Source organism: Myotis yumanensis, unplaced genomic scaffold, assembly GCF_028538775.1.
Source record: "Myotis yumanensis isolate MYYU_CA2020_CCGP unplaced genomic scaffold, mMyoYum1.0.hap1 SCAF_14, whole genome shotgun sequence".
Taxonomy (NCBI): domain Eukaryota; kingdom Metazoa; phylum Chordata; class Mammalia; order Chiroptera; family Vespertilionidae; genus Myotis; species Myotis yumanensis.
Genome location: NW_027223765.1, coordinates 7,406,811 through 7,429,695, shown reverse-complemented (window position 1 = coordinate 7,429,695; position 22,885 = coordinate 7,406,811). Strand labels below are relative to the sequence as shown.

Genomic DNA, 22,885 nt, shown 5'->3' with positions numbered 1-22,885 from the left:
AGGACTTGACCTTCTTCTTGTCACTTATTCATGGTGAGACCATGCGATGCTGTGGACAGAGCATTGGATGAGAAATCGAGACACTAGGTTTCCAGGTCACACTTTGCCTCTTACCAGGAATGAGGACTTACGATTGTGTTTTCTACTCTCTGGGCCTCAGTTTCTTTTTATAGTAAGTGGGGCCAACAGTCCATGCCCTGGAACTTTAAGAGAGAGAGAAAGAGAAAGAGGTGCAAGGAGATATTTTATTGATTTCAGAGAGGAAGGGAGAAGGAGAGAAGGAGAGAAACATTAATGATAAAAGAGAATCATTGATTGGCTGCTTTCTGCATTCCCCCTACTGGGGATGGAGCCACCAACCTGGACATGTGCCCTGACTGGGAATCGAACCGTGACCTCCTGGTTCATAGGTCGATGCTCAACCACGGAGCCACGCCAGCTGGACCATGCTCCGGAACATTATAGGGCTCTGGTGAAAGTCAAAGGAGGACACTAGGCTGTGGACACCAGCACGTGCTCCACGAGTAAATGTGCTGGTTAAAGCCGCTCACCTGGAATCACAGAGACTGTTTTTAAAGCTCTAAGAACTCTGAACGTCCGCAGGCCTGAGATCCCCTGGAGATCTGTCATTGTGCTAATGTACCTATAGGACCAGAAGTCAGTCAGCATCTCTGCAAGGAGGGGGTGCTGGGAATGCATGCAGCACAGATAAGGACGACTGGGGGTGACGTGAGCCGAGGAAGGACCCGGAAGAGACAGAGAGTCCAATAGCACTTCCACCTACAGACCAACATGAACATTGATTGACTTGTCATAATACCTTTCCGAATGGCCCCTCTGAGAAGATGTGCTGTGGGCTGTGGGGGGCGGGGGGTCCCTTGTGCTACACGTATGGGTGGGTATTCAAGCATGTGGGCTTGGCCAACCAGCCTTTGCAGACACTGGTTGCTCAGGAAAAGACCTTCTTGTCAAGTAGGTATAAGGCTGAGCCCTGTCAATCTACTTTGACAGGCCAGTTACCAGCTCAGATTTGAGGTCCCTGAGGACATGGGACTAACCCTGGAAAGTGACCCCAAAAGCCACAGTCTGTGGCAACAAACTCCCAGGCCATGCAGTTCCAAATGAGGAAGCTAGATAGCAATGAGGAAAGACCGCGGAGTGTGAACCTGGGCACATCCACAGCCCTCCCCTCCGTCCCACCACACACACACACACACACACACACACACACACCACATCAGGGTGGAGAAATACTCACGCCAGGGTGATGACACTAAAATCCAGCCAGTTCCAAGGATCTCGCAGGTAGGTGAACTCATTTAGACAAAATCCTCCTGCCACGATCTTTATCAAGGCTTCAAAGGTATAAATGACAGTGAAGACATACCTGGGAGGGAGGGTGGAGAGAGCTCAGAGGGAGAGCTGCTGAGGGGGTTCCAAAGGAAAACGTGCGAAGATCCTCCCCAAGGTGGGGAAGGGGAAGAAGAAAAGACGCAGACACAGGAACTCAGAGGAATGGGCCGAATGTGTGTGGTTAAGGCGATTGGCAGTATTTGCTGCTCAGATGGTAGGCGGGGGGAGGGGGAGGCAGTGGACGCCCCAAGTTTCCAGGTTCCTAGAGGCTCCCTGCCCTGAGGGAAGCTGGAGGCTCCTCTTCTAACCTGTTGATGGCTGAAGAGGTGGAAGAGGGCCGAACCCTGCGATATTTGTCCTCCCCAAACTTTTCTACTATGACTGTCTTTTCTTCTCACGCCATGCCCAGGCCCAGGGATCCCAGTCTAAGCCATATAAGGCAGGAAACAGCTGGGTGTCATGGAGGAAAAAGCATCTATGTCCACAAACATTTTCTCAAACTTGCTCTTTTGTTCTGTTGGTTGGATTTGAAGTGGGGGGGGGGGGGGGTTGGTGTTTCTTAAATGTTCAGAATCCCTTCATCACCTACAGTAGTGGTTCTCAAACTCTAACAAGCATTGGAACCACTTGGAGGGCTCATTCAAACATGGATTTCTGGGCTTGTACCCACTCCCCACCCCCCAGCATTCTTAACTAAGTAAATCTGGGGTAGGGCCCCCAAAATTGTTTTTTTCTTTAACAAGTTCCTAGCTGATGTGAATGTTGCCAACCCAGGGAACTACCCTTTGTAACCACTGACCAAAGGGATCCAGATGCACACCTAAATCTTATCATCTTGGATACATTAGATGTTTTACATTATAAAACACTGGTATTAAAAAAGGGAAGACTTTTTTGAATATCCTTTTCTAAAATTCTTCTTAAATGACAATAAAAGAATTTTTTAAAAAGCATAAACCCACTAGGACAAAGATAGTAGAGAACGCAACATCATTCTGGAGATGAGAGTGAAGATGGATGTGTGGCAACTGACAGAGCAAAGCCAAGAAAGCCGACACCTTAGTTGGAAGTGGGGAGCTCCCAGAAGCAAAGCAACCCACACTGCAGAACTGCTGAGGACTTAGAGATGCTAAGTCCCTGGGCTTGGGGGGGTGGGAGGGCAAGCAGGGGCTGGAGCAGTTTGAAAGTCTTTCCAAGAAGCAGCGGAGCTTCTGCGATCCCACTCCATGCCACCCATGCACTGGAAATGAATTAAATGTTCATTCTCTCAAGAGGTGAACACGAGGGAGAGGGTTGCACACCGAGACAGGATGATGAAGGAAAAACGTATACACTGAAAGGCAGACAACCCTCCCAGCCACCTGCTCCCTTCCCGCAGCATGTTCCTAGAAGCCTGGGAGTCAGGTTAATAGCCCAAGATGCTGCACTTTTCATATGGACAGCCAGCCAACAAGCATCGGGAATTTTAAGGATGCTTCTAATACCAAAGGTTAAAGAAACCAAACAGGAAAGAGGAAAGAAAGAGAGAGAGAGAGAGAGAGAGAGAGAGAAAGAGAAAGAAAGAAAGAAAGAAAGAAAGAAAGAAAGAAAGAAAGAAAGAAAGAAAGAAAGAAAGAAAGAAAGAAAGAAAGAGGCAATGCAGGGAGCAGGAAAAAAAGTTAGAAAAAAACAACCCTGTCATTAATATTTTAGAGTTAAGAAATGAGAAGAAACTGGATACATAAAACAAGGACAGAAGGATATAACCAAGAATATTCAAAGAAGAAATAGAACTTTTAAAATAAAAAAATGTCATAGGGAAAGTAAAATATTAATGGGAGGGCTGAAGATAAAATTGAGGAAATCCCTCAGAAAGTGGAACAAAATGAAATGGACAAGAGGTGATAAAAAGGATCAAAAGTAGAGAATCAGACCAATAGTTACAATGTCTCAATACTAGGAGGTTTAGAAAGAAATAGACAGGAAAAATCACCAAAGAAATAATTTAAGACAATTTCCCCAAACTGAAGGATCTAAGTCTTCAGTTACAAATACCCCAAAAATATTGAAAAAAAAAATGAATGAAAGGCTCAAGGCCTAACATCAAAAGATTCAGAGCACTGTCCACAAAGAGAAGCCTCTCTTTTAGAAGGAGTGACAATCACAGGTCACACACCAAGGACTGAGAATCAAAATATCATCCAGTTTTTCAAGCACCACAGTCTTGGGGGTTATAAGACAATGAAACAAAGCCTTCAACATTTTGAAGAAAATCATTTTTAATGCAGCATTTCTTCTCCACCTAAACTGTTACGGGTCGGATGAAGACAATTACAGATATGCAAAGTCTCAGGAAATTTACTTCCTATCTACCCTTCTAAGAAGGTTACTAGAGGGTGTGCTCCACCCAAACAAGGAAGTAATCGATAAAGAGGAAGATGTGGGATGTAGGGGAGAGATAAATGGAATCCAAAAGAGGATGGAGAAAGAAAATTAAAATCTCTGGAAAAAGGTGTGCATCGGGCCTAGAGAACATTAAGATTAGATTGCGCCGAAACCGGTTTGGCTCAGTGGATAGAGCGTTGGCTTTCGGACTGAAGGGTCCCAGGTTCGATTCCGGTCAAGGGCATGTACCTAGGTTGTGGGCACATCCCCAGTAGGAGATGTGCAGGAGGCAGCTGATCGATGTTTCTCTATCATCGATGTTTCTAACTATCTCTCTCCCTTCCTCTCTGTAAAAAATCAATAAAAATATATTTAAAAAAAAAAAAAAAAAGACTAGATTGAGGCAGGAGATGGAGCACTCCAAGAGTGGTTTCCCCAAGAAAATTTGAAACTGGTGGAAAACCTGCTGTGTTTGAATAAATTGAAACAATAATTAAACCTCTGGGAACAAATTAGTGATAAATAATTAAACCTCTAAAGAGTCTGGCAACAAATTAGTGATAAATTAGTGAACAAATGAAGAAATAAAATCCTTATTAACGCGAGAGAGAGCAAAAACATGCAAAAAGAAAATATAATCAAAACATACTGCACAACTCAGCTGTGAATGGGATTTGCTTAGCAGCACTATTATATAATCACTAGAGGTCCGGCGCACAAAATTCGTAGGTGGGTACAGTCTCTAGACCTGGCCTGCGATCAGGGCCATCTTCCCCAACTGCCCACAGCTGGCCCTGCCCCCCACCGCCACCCACCCCAGGTTCCCTATTCGCCATTGGGTGATCGGTGCTTGACAGCTGGGGGAAGGGACTGAGAGGTGGTCAGTGCACCTCACAGTGACTGGTCCAGTGGTCGTTCTAGTCATTCTGCCGTTAGGGTCAATTTGCATATTATCTTTTTATTATATAGGATAGAGGCCTGGTGCATGGGTGGGGCTGGCTGGCCTTCCCTGAAGGTGGTCTTGGATCGGGGTGCAGGGAGCCCATTGGAGGGTGGAGCCACTGGGGCAGGGGTCACGGGGTTTTTAGGCCACCCTGCCCCGATCAGGGTGGGGGTCCCCACTGGGGGCAGGGGTGGCCTGGGCAAGGGGCCTGGGCAGTTTTTAGGCTGCCCACGTCCCCAATTGGGGTGGGGGGTCCTGCTGGGTGTGTGGGGGGGGGTGTCAGCCTGAGCAAGGGGCCTAGGGTGGTTTGCAGGCCAGCCAAGTTCCCGGCTTTGTCAGGAAGAATGTCCGAAAGACGTCTGGTCTAATTAGCATATTACCCTTTTATTAGTATAGATATGTGCAGCCAGACAATGTACATATTGTCTGATTATCTCACTAAACTTTATGGTGCAACTAATGGGAAGATGAGTGGGAGAGGGAATGAGTCTGTATATGTGGACCTAATTCTTTTTTTCCCCATAACAGAAAGCCAATAGATAACATCTAAAATGGAAAAAAAATAGTAGTATGAGTATATTACTAGAGATAGGGAGATAGAAGAAGTAAAAATGTTGAGAGGTTTGCCTTCAGAAATATGGAATTAGAGGTGAGAAGATGAGAAAAAAGAAATTGCTGTTTTTGTTAGACTCTTTATAGAGGCGCGACCTTTTAAACCACAAGCCTGTATATCTTCAATAAAAGTAAAAATCAAATTAAAACGTGAATAGCAGTACTGGTTTTTCATATCTGTGAGGGGAGAAATAGCGTTTGAAATCACTCACGAAGAAATCTCTGGCTGGACAGCTGCGTGAGCTGTCAGCTTCCATATTCTGTTGGTTTTCCCCTGAACTCCACTCTTTTGTGTTTTCTGCATTAGAAAATCTTAACTCAGAATTATAGGTTGTTGGGAAGCTTTGACAGATAGTTCTGGCTTTTCAGATCAAATGCAGACCCAGAAATCACGGAGAGAATTTCCACTAAAGACAACGTTCAGTGTTTCATCAGCAGACCAGCGCCCCAGCTCAGCACCCCTGAGAGCTGAGGTGTCAGAGGTCCCAACCTGGAGATATCAGCTGACAGTCACACCCTCTCTCTCTGCTGGCACTTGGCTTGTAAGATATTTCTCCGTGTTCAGTTGCAGCATTTGGATGTGACTTGTAATATGCAAAAGACATAGCCTAAGTGCTTTTTTTCTGCTGAATGAAGAAAATCATCGGATTCTGGGGAAAGAGTCAAGCTCTCAGCCATGGAGCCATTTGCTGACTCTCAACCACTGTTCAGTTTTAAGAAATTCTGAGGTCTGATCATTTAAAAATCCTGATATTTCGGTCCTGAAGTCAAAGATCCATACTATTCAAAATCCTAAAAGCATTGCCGAGACACGGCACGCGTGTTCACAGAAATGATAATTTTAAAAAGATTTCATTCCTTATTTTAAAACACTGTAAACCCTTTCATTTCTGGAGGCATGCAATGGACCCCCGTGAATGAGGCGTGTTCCATGAATAAGGCGTGCTCTGCATTTGGCAGCAATAACTTTCAATGGCATCGTGATGCCTTTGCATGCAGCCCTTGTGGCCGGAGCTTCTTCAATACCAAGTCAATGTATATATTTTTTTTTTCAATTGTAGTAAAATGTACATAGTACAAAATTGACTACTTTGACCTTTTTAAAGTACGGTATACAATTCAGTGACATTAAGTACATTCACAACATGGTGCAACCATCACCACTATCCATCTCTAGCACTTTTTCATCTTCCTAAACTGAAACTCTCTGCTCATGAAACATCAACTCCCCATTCTTCCCTCCCCTACTGCCTGGCAACCTCTGTTCTACTTTCTGTCTCCGTAAATTTGCCTATTCTAGGGACCTCATATAAGTGGAATCATACCATTTTTGTTTTGGGGGTCTGGCTTATTTTACTTAATGTTTTTTAAAGGTTCGCCCATGTTGTCGCATGCATCCGAATGGCATTCATTTCTAAGGCTAAGAATCCATTGTGTATGGAGATACCACATTTTGTTCATTCATCCATCTGTTGATGGACATTTGCCTTGTTTTGACCTTTTGGCTATTGTAAATAATGCCATGGGAACATTCATGTCCAACATAACTTTCAAAGTCTACCTCATAGTTTACAAACTAATCGTTAATTAAACCAGAAATCTCTTTTAAAATCACTCATGTATATGGCAAATATATACTGACATTGATTTATTCATAGTTTTATTAACCTGTAAAGTGAATTGTCTGGTTGTGTACATACATAATAGTCATTGATTTTAAATGCCAGTCACATTAGGAGAAATCCAATAGTTCTGATAAAGAAACTCTACCAATTGTTTCCTGCTTTCTTTCCAACCACAATACTTGTTATTGATTTGAAGTTGGTTTCATATTTTGCCAGCAAGAATATAATTGCATTTGTTTTTGCTACAAGGGTGAATGATGACTATAGTTTTCATGTCTTTTCAACCTTTAACATTAAATTTTGACAACTTTGTACTGGAAAGCCTTAGTTTTTGTTTGCACTAGAGAAGTCAAATGGTTTAAAAGTAAGGTTAATAAGCTTTGTTGGGAAATATTGTGAAAGTTTGGGTAACTTTATATTATTATTTGATAAAAGTGTTAAGGGCTATGAGCTGCGCACTAGGACAAAAGGCTCATTAATTCAATAAATTTGATTATCATCTTCCATTGTCATGCTTCCTGTTTTCTTTTTTCTCTGCCTTTGTGAGATTATCCACATCCATTGTCCACTTGTCACGTGACATACAGATTCAAGCTTTACATTTATGACAGAGTCCACTTACTACTTATATTTGTGACCTTATTTCATTCCTAGGATTTATTTTTCTACTTTCGTTATAATTTATTTTTCTACTTTCGTTATTTTTCTACTTTCGCAAACCACTGTGTAAATGCTGATTCATGTTGTGAATTGTAGATATTATGCAACACGACAGCAACAGTGACAAATGTGGGTTTAACCAACGTAAATAATAATGGTCAGATGACAATAAAATACATTCTTTAAGATAAATACATTTTTTAAGATAAATGACACCAGTTTGAACTAAGTCAGTCCTTGAATACACTGCTTTTTAGAACATAAAAAGTGAGAAATTCTATAGAAATTATTATTAATCTTACATTTCAGATTTTTAAAATTATATGTGCATAAATGATTGCGTAGCCTTTTCTTCCGAATCTGTGAAATGATTTAGAGCCTACTGAGAGACTTCTGGTGGTCAAGAGAGATCCATAGAACACTTATTGAGAAACTTGTAGGGGATGGTGAGAGCTGAACTGCTCTGCGAAACAGAATGAGAAGAATTTGAGCTCCCAGAGATGATACAGAAGGAAGACAGTGAGATAGGGAGATGGGAAAGCAACCCAAAGGGACAGTTTATGAGAGAAGATTATGGCAGCCTCATTTACCAAGATATATCACTTGAAATATTGGCAAGCTGAATCCACCAATGATCAAGTAAGAATCATTAAAAATGGACTAGCAAATTTATTAGGGTAACTTACTATATTAGCAGATGAAAGACTATATGGTAAGCTTAATAAATACAGAAATGTTGATAAAAACCAATACTCATTCATTATGAAACTCTTAACACACCAGAAGTGGAAAGAACTTTCCATAACTTGATAAAGGATTGTAATCATGAGAACCCCATAGTCATCATGATAATACTAGTAGTGAAACGTTAGATGTATACTGTATAAAAACAAGAGAAAAAGAACATAGTCATCATTCACCCTTGTAGCAAAAAATCAGTAGCCTCTAAATCATTTCACAGGAGCTTCAGCATTGTGCTGAAGGTCCTGGCCAGTTCAATAAGACAGGAAAAGTGAACAAGTGGCATAAGAATCCTAAAGGAGGAAACACGTTCATTATCCTTTACAGATGATATAACAGTTTAAACAGAAAACCCAAGAGGCTCTACAGAGAAATGCTGTAACTTGTTAAAGAGTTCAGAAAGGTTAGAAGTTAAAAACATTAATAGATTTTAGCAATAAAAATAAATATCCAAATGATAATGTAAGATAAGATGTGTAAAAAGCTGTACATAAGACATGATAAAATGCTATGGAAGAATATAAAGAAGGCTTGGATACATTGGCATATACACCATGCTGATGTGGAGGAAGGCTTGATACTATAAATGTGGTAATAAAGAAATTCAATGCATTTACAATCAAAGTTTCAATAAAATTGTAAAAGCTTGAAAAGCTGATCCTTACATTGATATGGAGAAGTAAAGAACGAGGAAGAACCAGGGAATTTTCAAGAAGACAACAGGAAGGGTTGCCATCAGCAACCAGGTCGGATCATATCATAAAGCGTTTAGATCTGCACGGTGTTATCTCGGGAAGTGACAAATAAATTCCTGGGAGAAACAGATGGAGTACGCATGGAAATCTGGTGCATGACTGAGCTAGTAGAAGGAATGACTTGGGAAATGATGACCTATTAAAAGTGGTGTCGTAAGGATAATACACATGGAAAAATATTAGAAGCCTGTTTCATGCCACACACACACACACACACACACACACACACACACACATGTCGAGGAGGGTGCGCTATCTACCTAAGCAGAGAAGAAAGTACAGGGTGGAGCAAAAGGAGGTTTACAGTTGTGAGTACTATAAACACAGTTTATCCTTGTATTATTATTTATTCATATTGTATTCTTTTCCATAGGAACAACTGTAGACCTACTTTTGCCCCACCCTGTATTATGGCTTTTAGAAGAAAATACAGGAGAATATCTTTATAGGATATTACATAGCAGTAAAACAAACAAACAAAAAAATCCACAAATGAAATAAGTCTACATGTAGCCATTTAGACAAACACACAAACACCATATTGATTTTTAAAAAGCATCCGCTAAAGCGTGCATGCAGTGCCGTATCCCTCATAGAAATCTGCAAAGACACAAAACACGGCTTTATGCCACGCACAGCCAGGTCCCCACCCCCCCACCCCCACCCCCGTCTCCTACTGCTTCAGCTTCACTTCACCTGCTCTTTTCCAGGTGAGAAAACATTCTTTCCAATGTGCTTTTCCCTGCAACCAAATTGCTGTATTTTGTCAGCCTAGGGACCGTACCCACTCACGAATTTCGTGTGCCAGGTCCCTAGTATAGTATAAGTATATAAATATTCCCACAAGCAGACAGATGGGCAGGCAGGTGGTGGTAGTGGTTGGGGGGGGGGGGGGGTAGGGGGGGTTTGGAGGCAGGGCGCAGGAGCTGACTTTATCATCCAGCAGCAGAGCAAAGCTAACATTTCAGGGAGGTACAGTGTTAGGGAGGAGAGATAAGGAATGGGAACCACTTGTGTCCAAAAGACTGTATCAACCACACGGCGATAGGATCAGCTTCTGATTCCTCACTGGCTACGGTTTAATTTCTACTAAGAAATACACAACATGCTCTTGTAGCCCGTCTAACCCAAGGACATTGACTCTTTTCCTTTGGGCTCCCGGCAACACAGGGCACCGCCAAGAGCTGTTATCAGTTTGTATTAAAAAAAAAATCTGAAGTCTGATCATTTTTGTGAAGCTGAGGATACTGAACACCATTCAAAACCTGTCACACCCATTTCTAGAACGAGGACCAGCTAGGTAGATTTTTATCATTTATATTTTTTCAAAGTGTGTTTATAAAGGAAACTGTGCCAACAATTTAGTTAATACAAAAATCTGATAAAGAATAGATTTAAGCCTGGCTGGCGTGGCTCAGTGGTTGAGCACAGACCTATGAACCAGGAGGTCATGGTTCAATTCCCGGTCAGGGCACATGCCCGGGGTTGTGGGCTTGATCCCCAGTGTGGGGCGTGCAGGAGGCAGCCGACCAATGATTCTCTCTCATCATTGATGTTTCTGTCTCTCTCTTACCCTCTCCCTTCCTCTTTGAAATCAATTTTTAAAAAAATTTTTTAAAGAATGAGTTTAATAATTGGTGGAAATGGAAATCGGTGCAGCTTTGGAAAACAGTCTGGCAATATTTCAAAAATTAAAATTGTGCGTCCCTACAACCCAGCATTTCCACTTCTAGGAATTCATTGCTCCCGTTTACCCATATTATGCGTACAAAGATATGTGTGTAAGGATATTCCCCGAAGAACTGTTATGGCAGAATATGAGAATTATGTTGACTAGAATCAACATAAATGCCTGTCAATAGGACAATAGGTAAACAAATTTTGCTTCATCCATGCAAGTAAAATCTATTCAGGCAATTTCTACAAAATGACTGCTGCTGGGATTTTTATTGGGATTTCATGGAATCTGTAAATTAATTTGGGCAGCACTAACATGAGCTATCCTTAAATTTATTTAGGTACTTAGAAATTTCTCTCAATAATGTTTTGCCATTTTTCAGTATAAAGGTTTGGGCCTATTTTTTACCATAGCTTTTGAATTTATTTTTCTATTATCTAACAAACTAATTTTTCTCTTAAGTTATTAACTTCTGTTTTCCTTTCATTAGTTTCTTCTTCTTTTGTCTAGCTTTATGTTAAGCATCTAAATAATTCCTTTCATTTTTGACTGATACATATTCTGTGCTTCATTGCCATGGATATTTCCTGAGCACATCTTTACTTGCACCCTATAGGTTCTGATTAAAGTGTGACTTGTTTTTTCTTCCCTAGAAATTCTATAATTTTAGTTTGTAGTCTTTCTGTCATCTAGGAGTTCTTTAAGAGAGGTGTTTTTTTAAAACAACAACAACAACAACAACACACACACACACACACACACACACACACACACAAAAACTAAAACAAATGAAAGACCTCTCCTTTTTTTTGATTTTGTTATTATTTTCTAACTTTATTGCAGTGTGGTCAAAGAATGTTTTCTTTATTGTTTCTTCTTTCGGAACTTATTGAGGTTTTGTTGTGGTTTGATATTTGGTCAATTCTTATGGTCATTTGAGAAGTCAGTATATTCTCTACTTTTCAGGGAATATAGTTTAATATGTGTTCATCAGATCTAGCTTTTCATTACATTACTCATGTCATGTATATTTTTATACATTTGGCCTATCATAGGCTGAAGAAAATAAACTTTCCCATTCTTACAATGTTGTTGTCTATTTACCCTTATATGCTCATAATTTTTGATTGATGGACATTGTTGCCACATTATTTGTTGCAAAGATGTAGTGAATTATAATGGTAAAAAGACAAAAACATTTTGTTCTGTTTAATGATTTTTGGCCTAAATTCCACCTTCTCTTACGTTAAGATCATGTCTCCTGCTCTCTTTTGTTTACCTTTGCTTATATCTTCGCCCTTTGTTTAATTTTGACCTTTCTGCATTGCCTTGAGCAGTATATATTTCATTAAACATGAAGTTGGATAAAGCTTTGTTATATAAAAATACATATGAAATTTAAAAAACAGGTGCATCAAATCATTTATATTTATTAACCTGACAGATTTGTTTGATTTTAGTTTACTATTTATATTACTTTATGTTATGTATTTAATACTTTTTTCAAATATTTCATTATCAGGTATATCTTACTTGCTTTATTTTGGTGCATGATTCTGAATTTAGTACTGTTTTTATTTTAGTTCTAGTGGTTGCCTTTATAAATATAAATTTATAATTATAATTAAAACTATGTAATGCACTGTCCTTGGTATGCTAGCTCTTTAAACAATATCTTATTTCTCTTCCTCTCCCCTCTGCTTTATGCATCATCTGATAGTATTTAATAATATATTTTTCATACCTATGTATTGTTAAATATAATTATTTTCCAGTCCTTGATTTACCAACTTCAAAGAATACTCTTTAAATTCTTGCTATTTTAGAAGCAGTTCCCGCATTCTTTCCTCTTTCTACTCCCAAGTTTTGCTATGGATACCATGTCAATGTTTTCAGGGCCTCTGGGGTTTGGGGGGTAAAATGCCTCCATCCTCATTTTTATCCCTCCCTGCAGGCACTGTAGTTTAACAAGCTCTGATCTGCCGAGTCCTTTACTAGTCCTCCACCCACTTGCAGTCTTCCGAGATTGTTTTGACATCTTGTGTCCTCTGGGCTTTCCTTTGTTCTCGTATATTTATACCGTTCTTGTTCCCATGCTGTCATTTTATCAGCATTTTGAGAGAGTTGGGGTAAAACATATGCATGCTGTCTTCCGTGTTTAACAAGAATCCCCAAATAACTTTTAGTTTTGAGAGAAAATGCTTTGCATTAAAAGTTCAGAAGAAAAACAGAAATTTTACATGCCTGAGCTCAGCCATTTTAAAACTCTATCTCCATCCCTCTCTATCTCTATTGCTATCTCTACCTCTATCTTTATATCTATATCTACATTATATATCTCTATCTCTTTATCTATCTATATATCATCTACCTATCTCTATCTCTTTATCTATATATATCATCTACCTATCTCTATCTCTATCTATGAGGGAGAGAGGGAGAGAGAGAAGGACAAGAAGCTAAAATACTAACAGTCATTTCTCTACCTCTCTACCTAGTTACTATCTTCTGATTTATAGTTTTCAGTATTCTGCATTTTACGCATTGGTCATTTATTTTTTTTAAATTACTTTGTATTTAGACTTTTTATTTTGATACGTAACATGCATGATAAAAATGCACATGAAACATAAATTAGTTGTAAAATGAGTGCTTGTGTATTAGTCAGCTCCGTAACAAAATACCATAGGTTGAGTGGTAAAACAATAAAAATTTATCTTCTCAGAGTTCATGAGGCTGGAAGTTAAAGATCAGGGTGCCAGCAGGGTCAGGCTTTGGGGAAGGCCCTTTCCTGGCTGGCTAAGGTCCCATTTCTTGCTGTGTCCTCACATGGCAGATAGAAGGCTCTGGTGTCCATTCCGCTTCTTAGAAGGGTACCAGTTCTACTGGGTCACGGCTGTGCCCTATGACCTCATTTAACCTTAATCACCTCCTTAAGGCCCTTTCTCCAATACAGTCACTTGCAGGGGGCGGGGGAGGGTGGGGAGAGTTAGGGCTTTAACATATACATTTGGGGGGGACATAATTCAGTCCATAACAGCATATGACAAACTACTCATGTCACAAAATGGAACATCATGAGCATCCCACAAGCCCCTTGCCAATTACATCCTCCCACCTCTGCCTAAGAGGTTACTACTATCCTAACTTTTGTGGGGTTTTGTGCCTTTTTATTTATATTTTTACCTCCTACGTATTCATCTCTAAACAGCATAGTAGTCTTGCTTTTCTGTTTTTAAATTTTGTCTAAATGGAATCATACTTAGGTCGTCTTTTGTGTCTGGCATTTTTGTTCAATATTATATTCCTGAGACTTATCCTTGTGTGGCGCGTGTATTCATTTTCTTTGCTGTACGTTATCCCACTTTCAGAACATAATGAAGACGTTTAACGTATTCAAAACTTTATGAACATTGGGTTGTTTCCAATGTTTTCCTTTTAGGCAACGTTCATAAACTTTCTATAGCTGGATCCCGGTGCCCATAAGTACTTATTTCTGTTGAGTGAATGTTCCAATAATGTAATTAGGAGATCACAGTGTATATGTGTTTTCACCTTTACTTGATAATGTCCACTGCTTTCCAAAAGGGTTGTACAAATGTGCATTCCCACCAGAAGTATATGACTTTCTATTGCTTCATACATTTCTCAATACTTGGCACTGTCAACAATAAAAAATTTTCTATCCAACAAACTTATAGAAATCTTTCAGTGTGATTTTAGTTCACATGTCCTTAATTAAGAGAAGGTTAAGAATATTTTATCTGTTTATTGATCATTTGGATTTCTACTTTTGTGAAATATCTATTTAAATCTTGGCTCATTTTAAAATTGGTTGCTCTGACATATTTCTGGTGAATTCATACGGCTCATTATTCTGGATAAACACCTTGTAGGTATATGTGTTGCAAATATTTTCTGCTCAGTAGGCTTGCTTTTTGACTCTCAAAAAGTAGTCTTCTGATGAACAGAACTCTAAATTTTAATGTATTAAAATGTATCCGGTTTTTCTCCTATGGTTCATGCTTCTTATTTTTTATGTAATAAATCTTTCCCTAAACTGAGGTCACGGATAAAGTCTCCTTTGTTTTTTTATTTTTTCCCCCTTTACGAAGTTGAATAGAACTGATAAAACAGACATCTTTGCTTCTTATATTTTTCTTCTGATCTCAAAGAGAAAGCTTGCCACTTTTCACAATTAAGTATGATGTTTGTTGCTTTCTTTAAAGTGGTTACCCTTTATCAGAGTACAATTCCCTTATAGTCCTACTTTTCCAAGAGTTTTAAATCATAGGCAGATATCAAACTTTATCAAATAATTTTTCAGCATCAATTAGGATGATCACATGATTTCCCACTTTAACTTATTAATAGAAAGAGAACATGTTTCCTATTGTGTGTATATTAATGTCATCGTCAGCAAGAAAAATTGGAAAGTTGGAAAAAGAAAGCTTTACAGAAAGCTTTGGTGTAGGGTGCTTTTGAAAAGTTCCCACATTCTGAAACTACAGTTTCCATTTGCTAACTCAGCATAATCTCAGAAATACTAAGGTCACTTTGAAGTATATGAGCCATGATAACTTACCCAGCTTCATTCATGGGTTATTTTCTGAACAAATTCCAAATATATATTTGTTCTTCATTCTGTCTCTTTCCAAGAGTAGGCCTTCCCTAAAGTTCATTCATGTGTGCACCTAGCAGGTGAATGGGTGTATATCTGGCAGGAATCCCATCTGTCCAGATCACAGAAATTGGACCCTCTGAGACTGAGATACCAACATCGATATTTTATAAATCTCCCCAGGAGATTCCAACGCACAGCCAAGGTTGAGAACCACTAATGTATAGCTCTTTAAAGCTGAGGATCATATGAAACAAAGTCTACAGAGAAGATATATGACCATTACAAAGTCAGATAGACAATAGGATCCCACATTACCCAAAGGAAACCCCACAGAATAAATAACAGGGGGAAAAGCTGCCATGTGGAGGAAGAGAAGAAGGGGGAAAAAAGGAAAGGCAGCGAATGACAGCAAGTCTACTCACTCCATCTTCTCTGGAAGGTCGGTGCGGGTCATGCACACACAGTTGACCACGATCGTGACTGTGATAAATGTGCTGAACCACCTGAGAGGCTGGGTTAAGGAAAAGCTGAGAGTCACCGTGCTTCCCCAATGGCATCTGTGACCACGGTGATGCTGAATGATGAAATTCATACCTCTTAGCTAGGATTGGCTTCATGGTCTTGTCGCTTAATAACCAGGAACATTTCCTGAGTGCCTACTATGGGCTGAGTACTTCGTTCACATTTTTTCCAACACAATTACCCTAGAGGTGGATATTATTATCTACATTTTGGAGCTAAGAAAACAGGCTGATAAAGCTTAGGTAATTTTTCCCTGCTCACACAGCTAGTCGACCCTGATGCCAAGATGTGAACTCAGGGCGTTTGCTAAGAGAACCCTGAGCAAGCTGAAAGGAAACGGAACCTTTCTTCCAAAATGTCCTTCTGCCCTGAAGGCTTCACTTCACTTTACAATATACCCCGAAGCTTCATCCATCAATGTCTCTCTTCCCCTAAAAGACAAAGAGAATGCTCCTGGGAACGTAGAAATAATGGGAGAGCTACAAGCTTCCATGGAAATTAGATTAGTCAGGTTGTTTTCCTAACTTGGCTGAAGAAGTGGACTTCTGGCCAGGAACGGAGGAGGCGGGCACAGGAAGTGAAATGCTGGTCCGAGGTGGAAATTCCAAGTAGGATTAGGCTGTGGTGAGAACTCTGAACAGGCAGAGAGGAGACTCTTAGAGGAGAGGTTGGGCAAGGGGGTTATCAGAAGTGGAAGGGGACACTGAACAGGAAGGCAAGTGGGAGGGCTAAATAGATGAGGAAAACGTTGGTGGGGAAAATGCAACAATCAATGCCTCCCTTTGGACATTTTTCTCAGAACTAGCTGGGTTCTTGACAATTCCTTCCTGAAGAAAAATAAAGCCTGATGATGAACTTGACCTACAGGGAGAGAGTGAACCGCTCATCTTTCATAATTTCAGCGTGAGCAGAACTATTTAAATCTATTTTAGGTGTGTGTGTGTGTGTGTGTGTGTGTGTGTGTGTGTGTTTTGTGTAAATGTCTTTAATGTGCCCTGTCTCATAGTTACTTAGGAAAACTTCTATTTTAAAAAGGAAAATTCTACTAATTAAGCCACATTTTCCTGTTGACTTGCAGTTAAAGTAAGAAATGTATTCACATGGAGGGGGGGGATGTTAACCCAAGGATTAATGTAAAATGATATCTTCAATTCCAAAAACTTTTAAAAGTAATATGACATATTATGTATAATATTACTTATAAAAACATTCATAGTGAATTTGATTAGAATTATAATTTTGATGAAATAGTAATAATAGGACAATGAGAATCCCATACCTTAAGGAGTATCTTTTGGGGGTAGAGCTACCCAAGTTCCTGAGATTTACATCCAGAAATGCAGATTTTGATAAGTCTATGATGAGTAGACCCTCTACATAGTTATTTATTCATAAAATATCAAGATAAAAAGAATATGCATAATCCACGGACACAGACAATAGTGTGGGGAAGGTCTGGGGTGGGGTGGTGGCTGGGTGGCAGGGAGCAAAGAGGTGGAAATGGGGGACATCTGTAATACTGTCAACAATAATAAAAAAGAATATTTCCTGGCACTTGGTTCTTTAAAGTGATTTTATTTCTAATTAGCTGTTTCTTACTTATTTAGATGTAATTCAACCAGGATACATGGAGAAAATTTTGTGTATTTGCTGTTTTTCTTTATTTGTAATTTAATGTAATTGTACATAAAATTACAAATAAGGAAAACGCTAGTAGAGATGACATACTGAGAGAATAAATTACCCTAATTCATTTTCATTAGCTGCCTACTTCCTTATTGTTGATACTGCTCCAAGCAGGATGTAGGATGGACATTTTTAACAAGCGGAGTGACCTTGGAAACTTTACTTAATGCCTCTGAGTGTCAGTTTTATTATCTGCAAAATGGGGAGGTTAATCCCTTCTTCAAAGGTTTCCGTGCCTACGAGAGTGTTGACACTTACGGGGTATATAGCAAATGGGAGCCTACTATTATCATGAAAATTCTCTGTAGAATCAAGAAATCCAAGATTCAATTAAGAAAATATACTTCCCACTGGTTAACCATAAAGCAAGGAAAAGGAAATTGTAATGCAACTTCCTGCGGCAGCAGTTTCATGTTGAGATCTCTGTGCCAGGGGTACCAGCTCGGTGGGAGCTGCCCGGCGATCCTGCGAGCTGCCCCAGGGTGCAGGGAGAGAGCTCTTTTTCCTGGAGCCTCCTAGGGAGAGGCTGGTACCACCTGCCAGGCAGCTGAAGCAAGGCTGTTCTTGCAAGTCAACCTCCTGGAAGCCAGAGCTGAAATCAACTCTGGAACATCCAACTTGGACAGTCACCAGGGAAGATCCCTGGAAACCAAGCCAAAGTCTCTTATTTGTACTAGTGTGACTGGTCTTGGGAAAAATATACAAACAAAAAACCCCATCTCCTACCCCCACAACAGAAACCTGAAGCCAGCTTCTGACGCTACCTAAATATATACAGACATTTGATCAATGTATCGCTAATCATTACATTCTCCAATGGCAGGAACCTTGGGCTATTGACAATTTCAACCTGCTGGTAGTTTGGTGGTAACTTATGCCATTGGCAGTGCCACATGACCAGTGGGGGCCCATTGAGACAACCTACCCTCTGCCCATTGCTGTCTGTTCTCTTGGCCCTCTGGGAAGTGCTGCTCCTTTGCCCAATAAGCAGCCACTCCCCAGCATGGCTAGAGCCCAGGCATACCATGCCTATCTCATTGGCCCAAAGAAGGCTTAGGGCCCTTTCACTGGTCTTTATGTTGTGGGAAGAGCCGACCACATACGGTGAGACTGTGCCTGCCATATCAGCAAAGCTCTCCTCATAGAGAGAACATTTTCCAAGATGTGCATCCAGAGGTGTGTCCATACTAGTGTAGGTGAACCCAGCCCCATCTCTGGGTGGCATGAAGACCTCCTCGGCCTTGGGACTGCTTTCAGGTGTTGGATACATTAAAGTCACAAACGGTTTTTTCAATATAATGACTGAAAAAGGGATTTGATGAGAGGAAGGCTCTATTGCTAACCTCTGAAGCGGGTACTAGACACAGTGGGCAAGGCCTGATTCTAACATGTGGCAGAATCAACCGTGCAAAGGATATGAGTGGACAGACACTTTGATGGCTGTTCTTCTGACCGGGTTGAAAGGACTGAATAACCACAGGGCCCGAGTGGCACTAAACCGGGAAATGGTCCTTCCTTTGTTCAGCACCATAAACGTCTACAAAAAAACATAACAGAAGGGCACCGCCAGTGAGAAACACACATCCTCACACAACCATGTTCTTGAGCATGAGTGGCATCATCTCAGGCTCATGAGCAAGAGGGTCTGGGAACCATGGATCAGTGAGAGCCCAATGGAGAAGCAGAGAGTTAGGGAGGATCAGGGGCTCACAGCCATACCCCCACCCTCCCAGCAACACCCCAGGCCTCGTGGCTGATGGTGCATCATAATGAACGCATTGCAAGTGCCCAGTAGACAGGCAGCTGACCAAGGAGCAGCTAAGATGCATCATGCCCAGGGCTGGAGTTCTGGTGGCATTTAATTTTTCTTCTAATTAGTGGATCTCTCTAGTCCCGTGATGTCCCTTCTGTCCTCCACCTCCTAGGTCTTCCCTTTTAAACCCCCCTCTGAGCATCTTGGAGGGTGAGGGCTCTGGCAGATGAGAGGAGGGAGGAAGACAGTCCAGTGCCTTTATTTTCTCCACAAACCATACTGGAGATGGCTGATTCCTGACCCTCCCAACTCCCAAACATTCATACACCATTTTTTCCAGCTGTGGAGAACACTTAAGATACCATACAGACAGGGTAATTGTCATGGAACAGCTCTTGCTCAAATGATTGGTTCTCAAACTTTTGAATGCAAAAATTATCGAGGACTCCAAAGAGCTTTTGGTAGTGTTTATACCTTTTTGCTTATACCGTGTGTGTGTGTGTTTATGTGTGTGTGTGTGTGTGTGTGTGTTTATGTGTGTGAGTGTGTGTGTATACATACATGTTTGTGTACATATACTTTTAGAAATTGAAAATGTAGGACATTTTAAAACACGGGAATAGATAAGCACACGTTCTAGTAGCTGTTAGACTAATGATGTCATTCCCCCATCAATACCTCTGTTTACTATTATATGTGCACAAAAGAGCATGAGTAAAAAAGACAAATGACATCTAAGTATTCTTATGTAATAGTGTTGACCTGCAGAACTCATTAAAAGAGTTCTGAGAATCCCAGGATTTCCGAGCTCATACTTTGAGGACCACTGGTTTAAATCATCCTCATTTCTGATCCCCTTGCCTACTCTCCCCTCCCCACAAGATCTCTGCTCCCCACTTGCAAAGAGAGCCATCATCTCTAGAGATCGTTGGCCAGAACTCATCCAAGGGAACAGCCACTTCCTCTGAAACCTCCACAATAGTCCTCACTGCGTTTGAGGATTCGGGTTTCATTAGCCTCTACCATAAGTACCACACAGATTCAAAGAGAATGTCGAAGAGGTGAGTTACATTTCTTTCCCATTGACTGAGTCTAGCTGACAACCACATCACCCAAGATGCAGAAGGACGCCCTGGGCTGAGTGGGGACAGAGGCTTCCTCTCCCAGAGCAGAGAACAGCCGTTCCAGCCAGTAGCCCTTACCCTGTGTGCACTGTAGAAGGGGTCCAGATCCTCCAGGGGCTCCCCGACCAGCTCTGCGGGGAGTTCACCATAGAACTTGGGCAGCTGGTTGCAGGCTTTCAAGTCAAGCTGGGGCCGAGGCTTCTCCTCTTGGTCCTTCTGCTTCAGCTTCTGCTTCCACTTGTGCTCACTCTGCTTACCTTTGGCTTTTTTTGCTGCCTGCTTGGCCGCAATTCTCTTTTCAATCTCCACCAGGGACTCCGGAGTGAATCGGCGGAAGTTGGTAGTTTCCAGGGACCCAAGGGGGAATTCCATCTTCTCATTCTTCTTTAGGAAGAATTTATACTCTTATGAGAGTGGACATCACCATAGAGAGGTAACAGTCTGCCCACTGGCCCTCTTCCTCCCATCCCTCCCACCTTTCTTGTTAAACAGCGCCCCACCCACCTCTCCTATTTCTTAACCCTCATTAAGCTCCCCCCAGCACCCTACAGCCCCTGCACTGCTCTTAGGGAGGCTGTATGTTCCATCCTACTCCAGGTACTGCAGGGGCGAGTCTGTGGTCTCTATGAGCTTCTAAGTCATTGCTCCTTCCTCATTTTGTAACACACCGCCAACAACAACCACCACCACCACCTACCACTACCACCAACCACAGCCATCACCAACCACCAACAACAACCACAACCACCACCAACCACCACCACCTACCACTACCACCAACCATCACCAACAACCACCACCACCACCCACTACCACCAACCACAGCCATCACCAACCACCAACAACCACAACCACCACCAACCACCACCACCTACCACTACCACTAACCATCACCAACAACCACCTCCACCATCCACTACCACCAACCACAACCACCACCAACCACCACCATGATCCACTACCACCAACCACAACCACTACCAACCACCACCAACCACCACCACCACCACCTACCACTACCACCAACCACCACCAACAACCACCACCACCATCAACTACCACCAACCACAACCATCACCAACAACCACCACCACCATCCACTACCACCAACCATAACCACCACCAACCACCGCCAACAACCACCACCACTACCACCAACCACTACCACCACAACCATCACCAACCACCAATAACCACCACCACCATCCACCACCACCAACAACCACCACCACCATCCACTACCATCAACCACAACCACCAACAACAACCACCAACCACCACCACCACCACCAGATTTAGCCATACTGCCTTCTGTCTTCATTTCTCCATTGGACCACAACCTTAATGGAGTGCTTACACTCTCCCACATTCATCAAAGACTTCACATCATGATCTACTTTACCTTTAGTCTCATCCTGCTTTCTGACCACAACCTTATTTTTGTAATCGTTGACACTATTACAGATGATCCCCATTGTCCCCCTCTTTGTCCACCTCCAGCCAGCCCCAGCCCTGGCCTTCACCTCCCCGTTGTCTGTGCCCATGGACTATGCATATACGTTCTTTGGCTAATCTTTTAAACCAATAAACAAAATAGAACCAGAGGCATGGACACATGGAACAGACTGACAGATTTCAGAGGAGAGGTGGGTGGGGAAGGCTGGATAAAAGGAGGTGAAGGGACTGACCACAACCTTCCATTTATTGACATTTTCCATGTTTTGCCCCTCCATGAACTCCAGGCTACTTTTTCTTTGTCCATGGCCGAAGAGTTCTTTCCATATTCAGACCAGACCTTATGGTCCCCCATTTGTCCCTTGTCCTTATCCTAAATACCAAGCCTGCATCAACCTACACGAGTCTAATTCAGGTTTCTCTGAATCTGGACTGCTGATGGGTGAGGGAGAACATCATGCTTCTTGGAAATCATATCATTTCCCTAGGCAGCAGTTTCTTCTAGTCAGATATTTCAAATACTGCTCATCTTTTCTGAGTATTCCCTATTCCTCTTTGTAGAAAGACAATGACCATGTTCCCTGCTTCATGAAGAAAACAGAACTCCCTTAACTTCATGCCCCCAAACCTCCTACTTACCTGACCCCACACCATCCTTTCCTCCTTCTCTCTTCTCACAACCTGAAAGGTATCTGGCAAGGTGCAGGTAGTGCCTGCTACATTCCTGGGCTTTGCTCAGCTAATTGGGAATCCTTATTTCTGAGTCCATTTCAATGCAGTGGGGAAGGCATGCTCCTTGTGAAGCAGCCATGTTGGACCTATGTATTGTAGAATTAGTCTGGGCTTGGGATTCACCTCATGGATTGATAGCTGGGGAAGAGCCAATCCAAGCTCAGCCTTGGCTTTGAAACAGTCCACCCACCCGAGTATTTGCAGGTGTATTCTCTCCAGCCCAGGAGCTGTTACTAATAAACCAGCCTCTCTATTTGG

General features: G+C 41.6%; 1 protein-coding gene across 1 annotated transcript in view; it reads right to left on the bottom strand.

Annotated features, from left to right (window-relative positions):
• The window catches only part of SCN10A (sodium voltage-gated channel alpha subunit 10), a 79,427-nt gene extending 58,615 nt beyond the window's left edge, over window positions 1-20,812 (bottom strand). Inside the window, exons 1-5 of the mRNA XM_070391051.1 lie at window positions 20,519-20,812; window positions 18,973-19,100; window positions 15,778-15,858; window positions 1,259-1,387; window positions 552-643 (exon numbers count right to left, since the gene is read on the bottom strand). Of these exons, the coding sequence (XP_070247152.1) occupies window positions 552-643; window positions 1,259-1,387; window positions 15,778-15,858; window positions 18,973-19,100; window positions 20,519-20,812 (724 nt within the window). The remainder of the gene's footprint in view (window positions 1-551; window positions 644-1,258; window positions 1,388-15,777; window positions 15,859-18,972; window positions 19,101-20,518) is intronic.
• Between the last annotated feature and the right edge of the window lie 2,073 nt (window positions 20,813-22,885).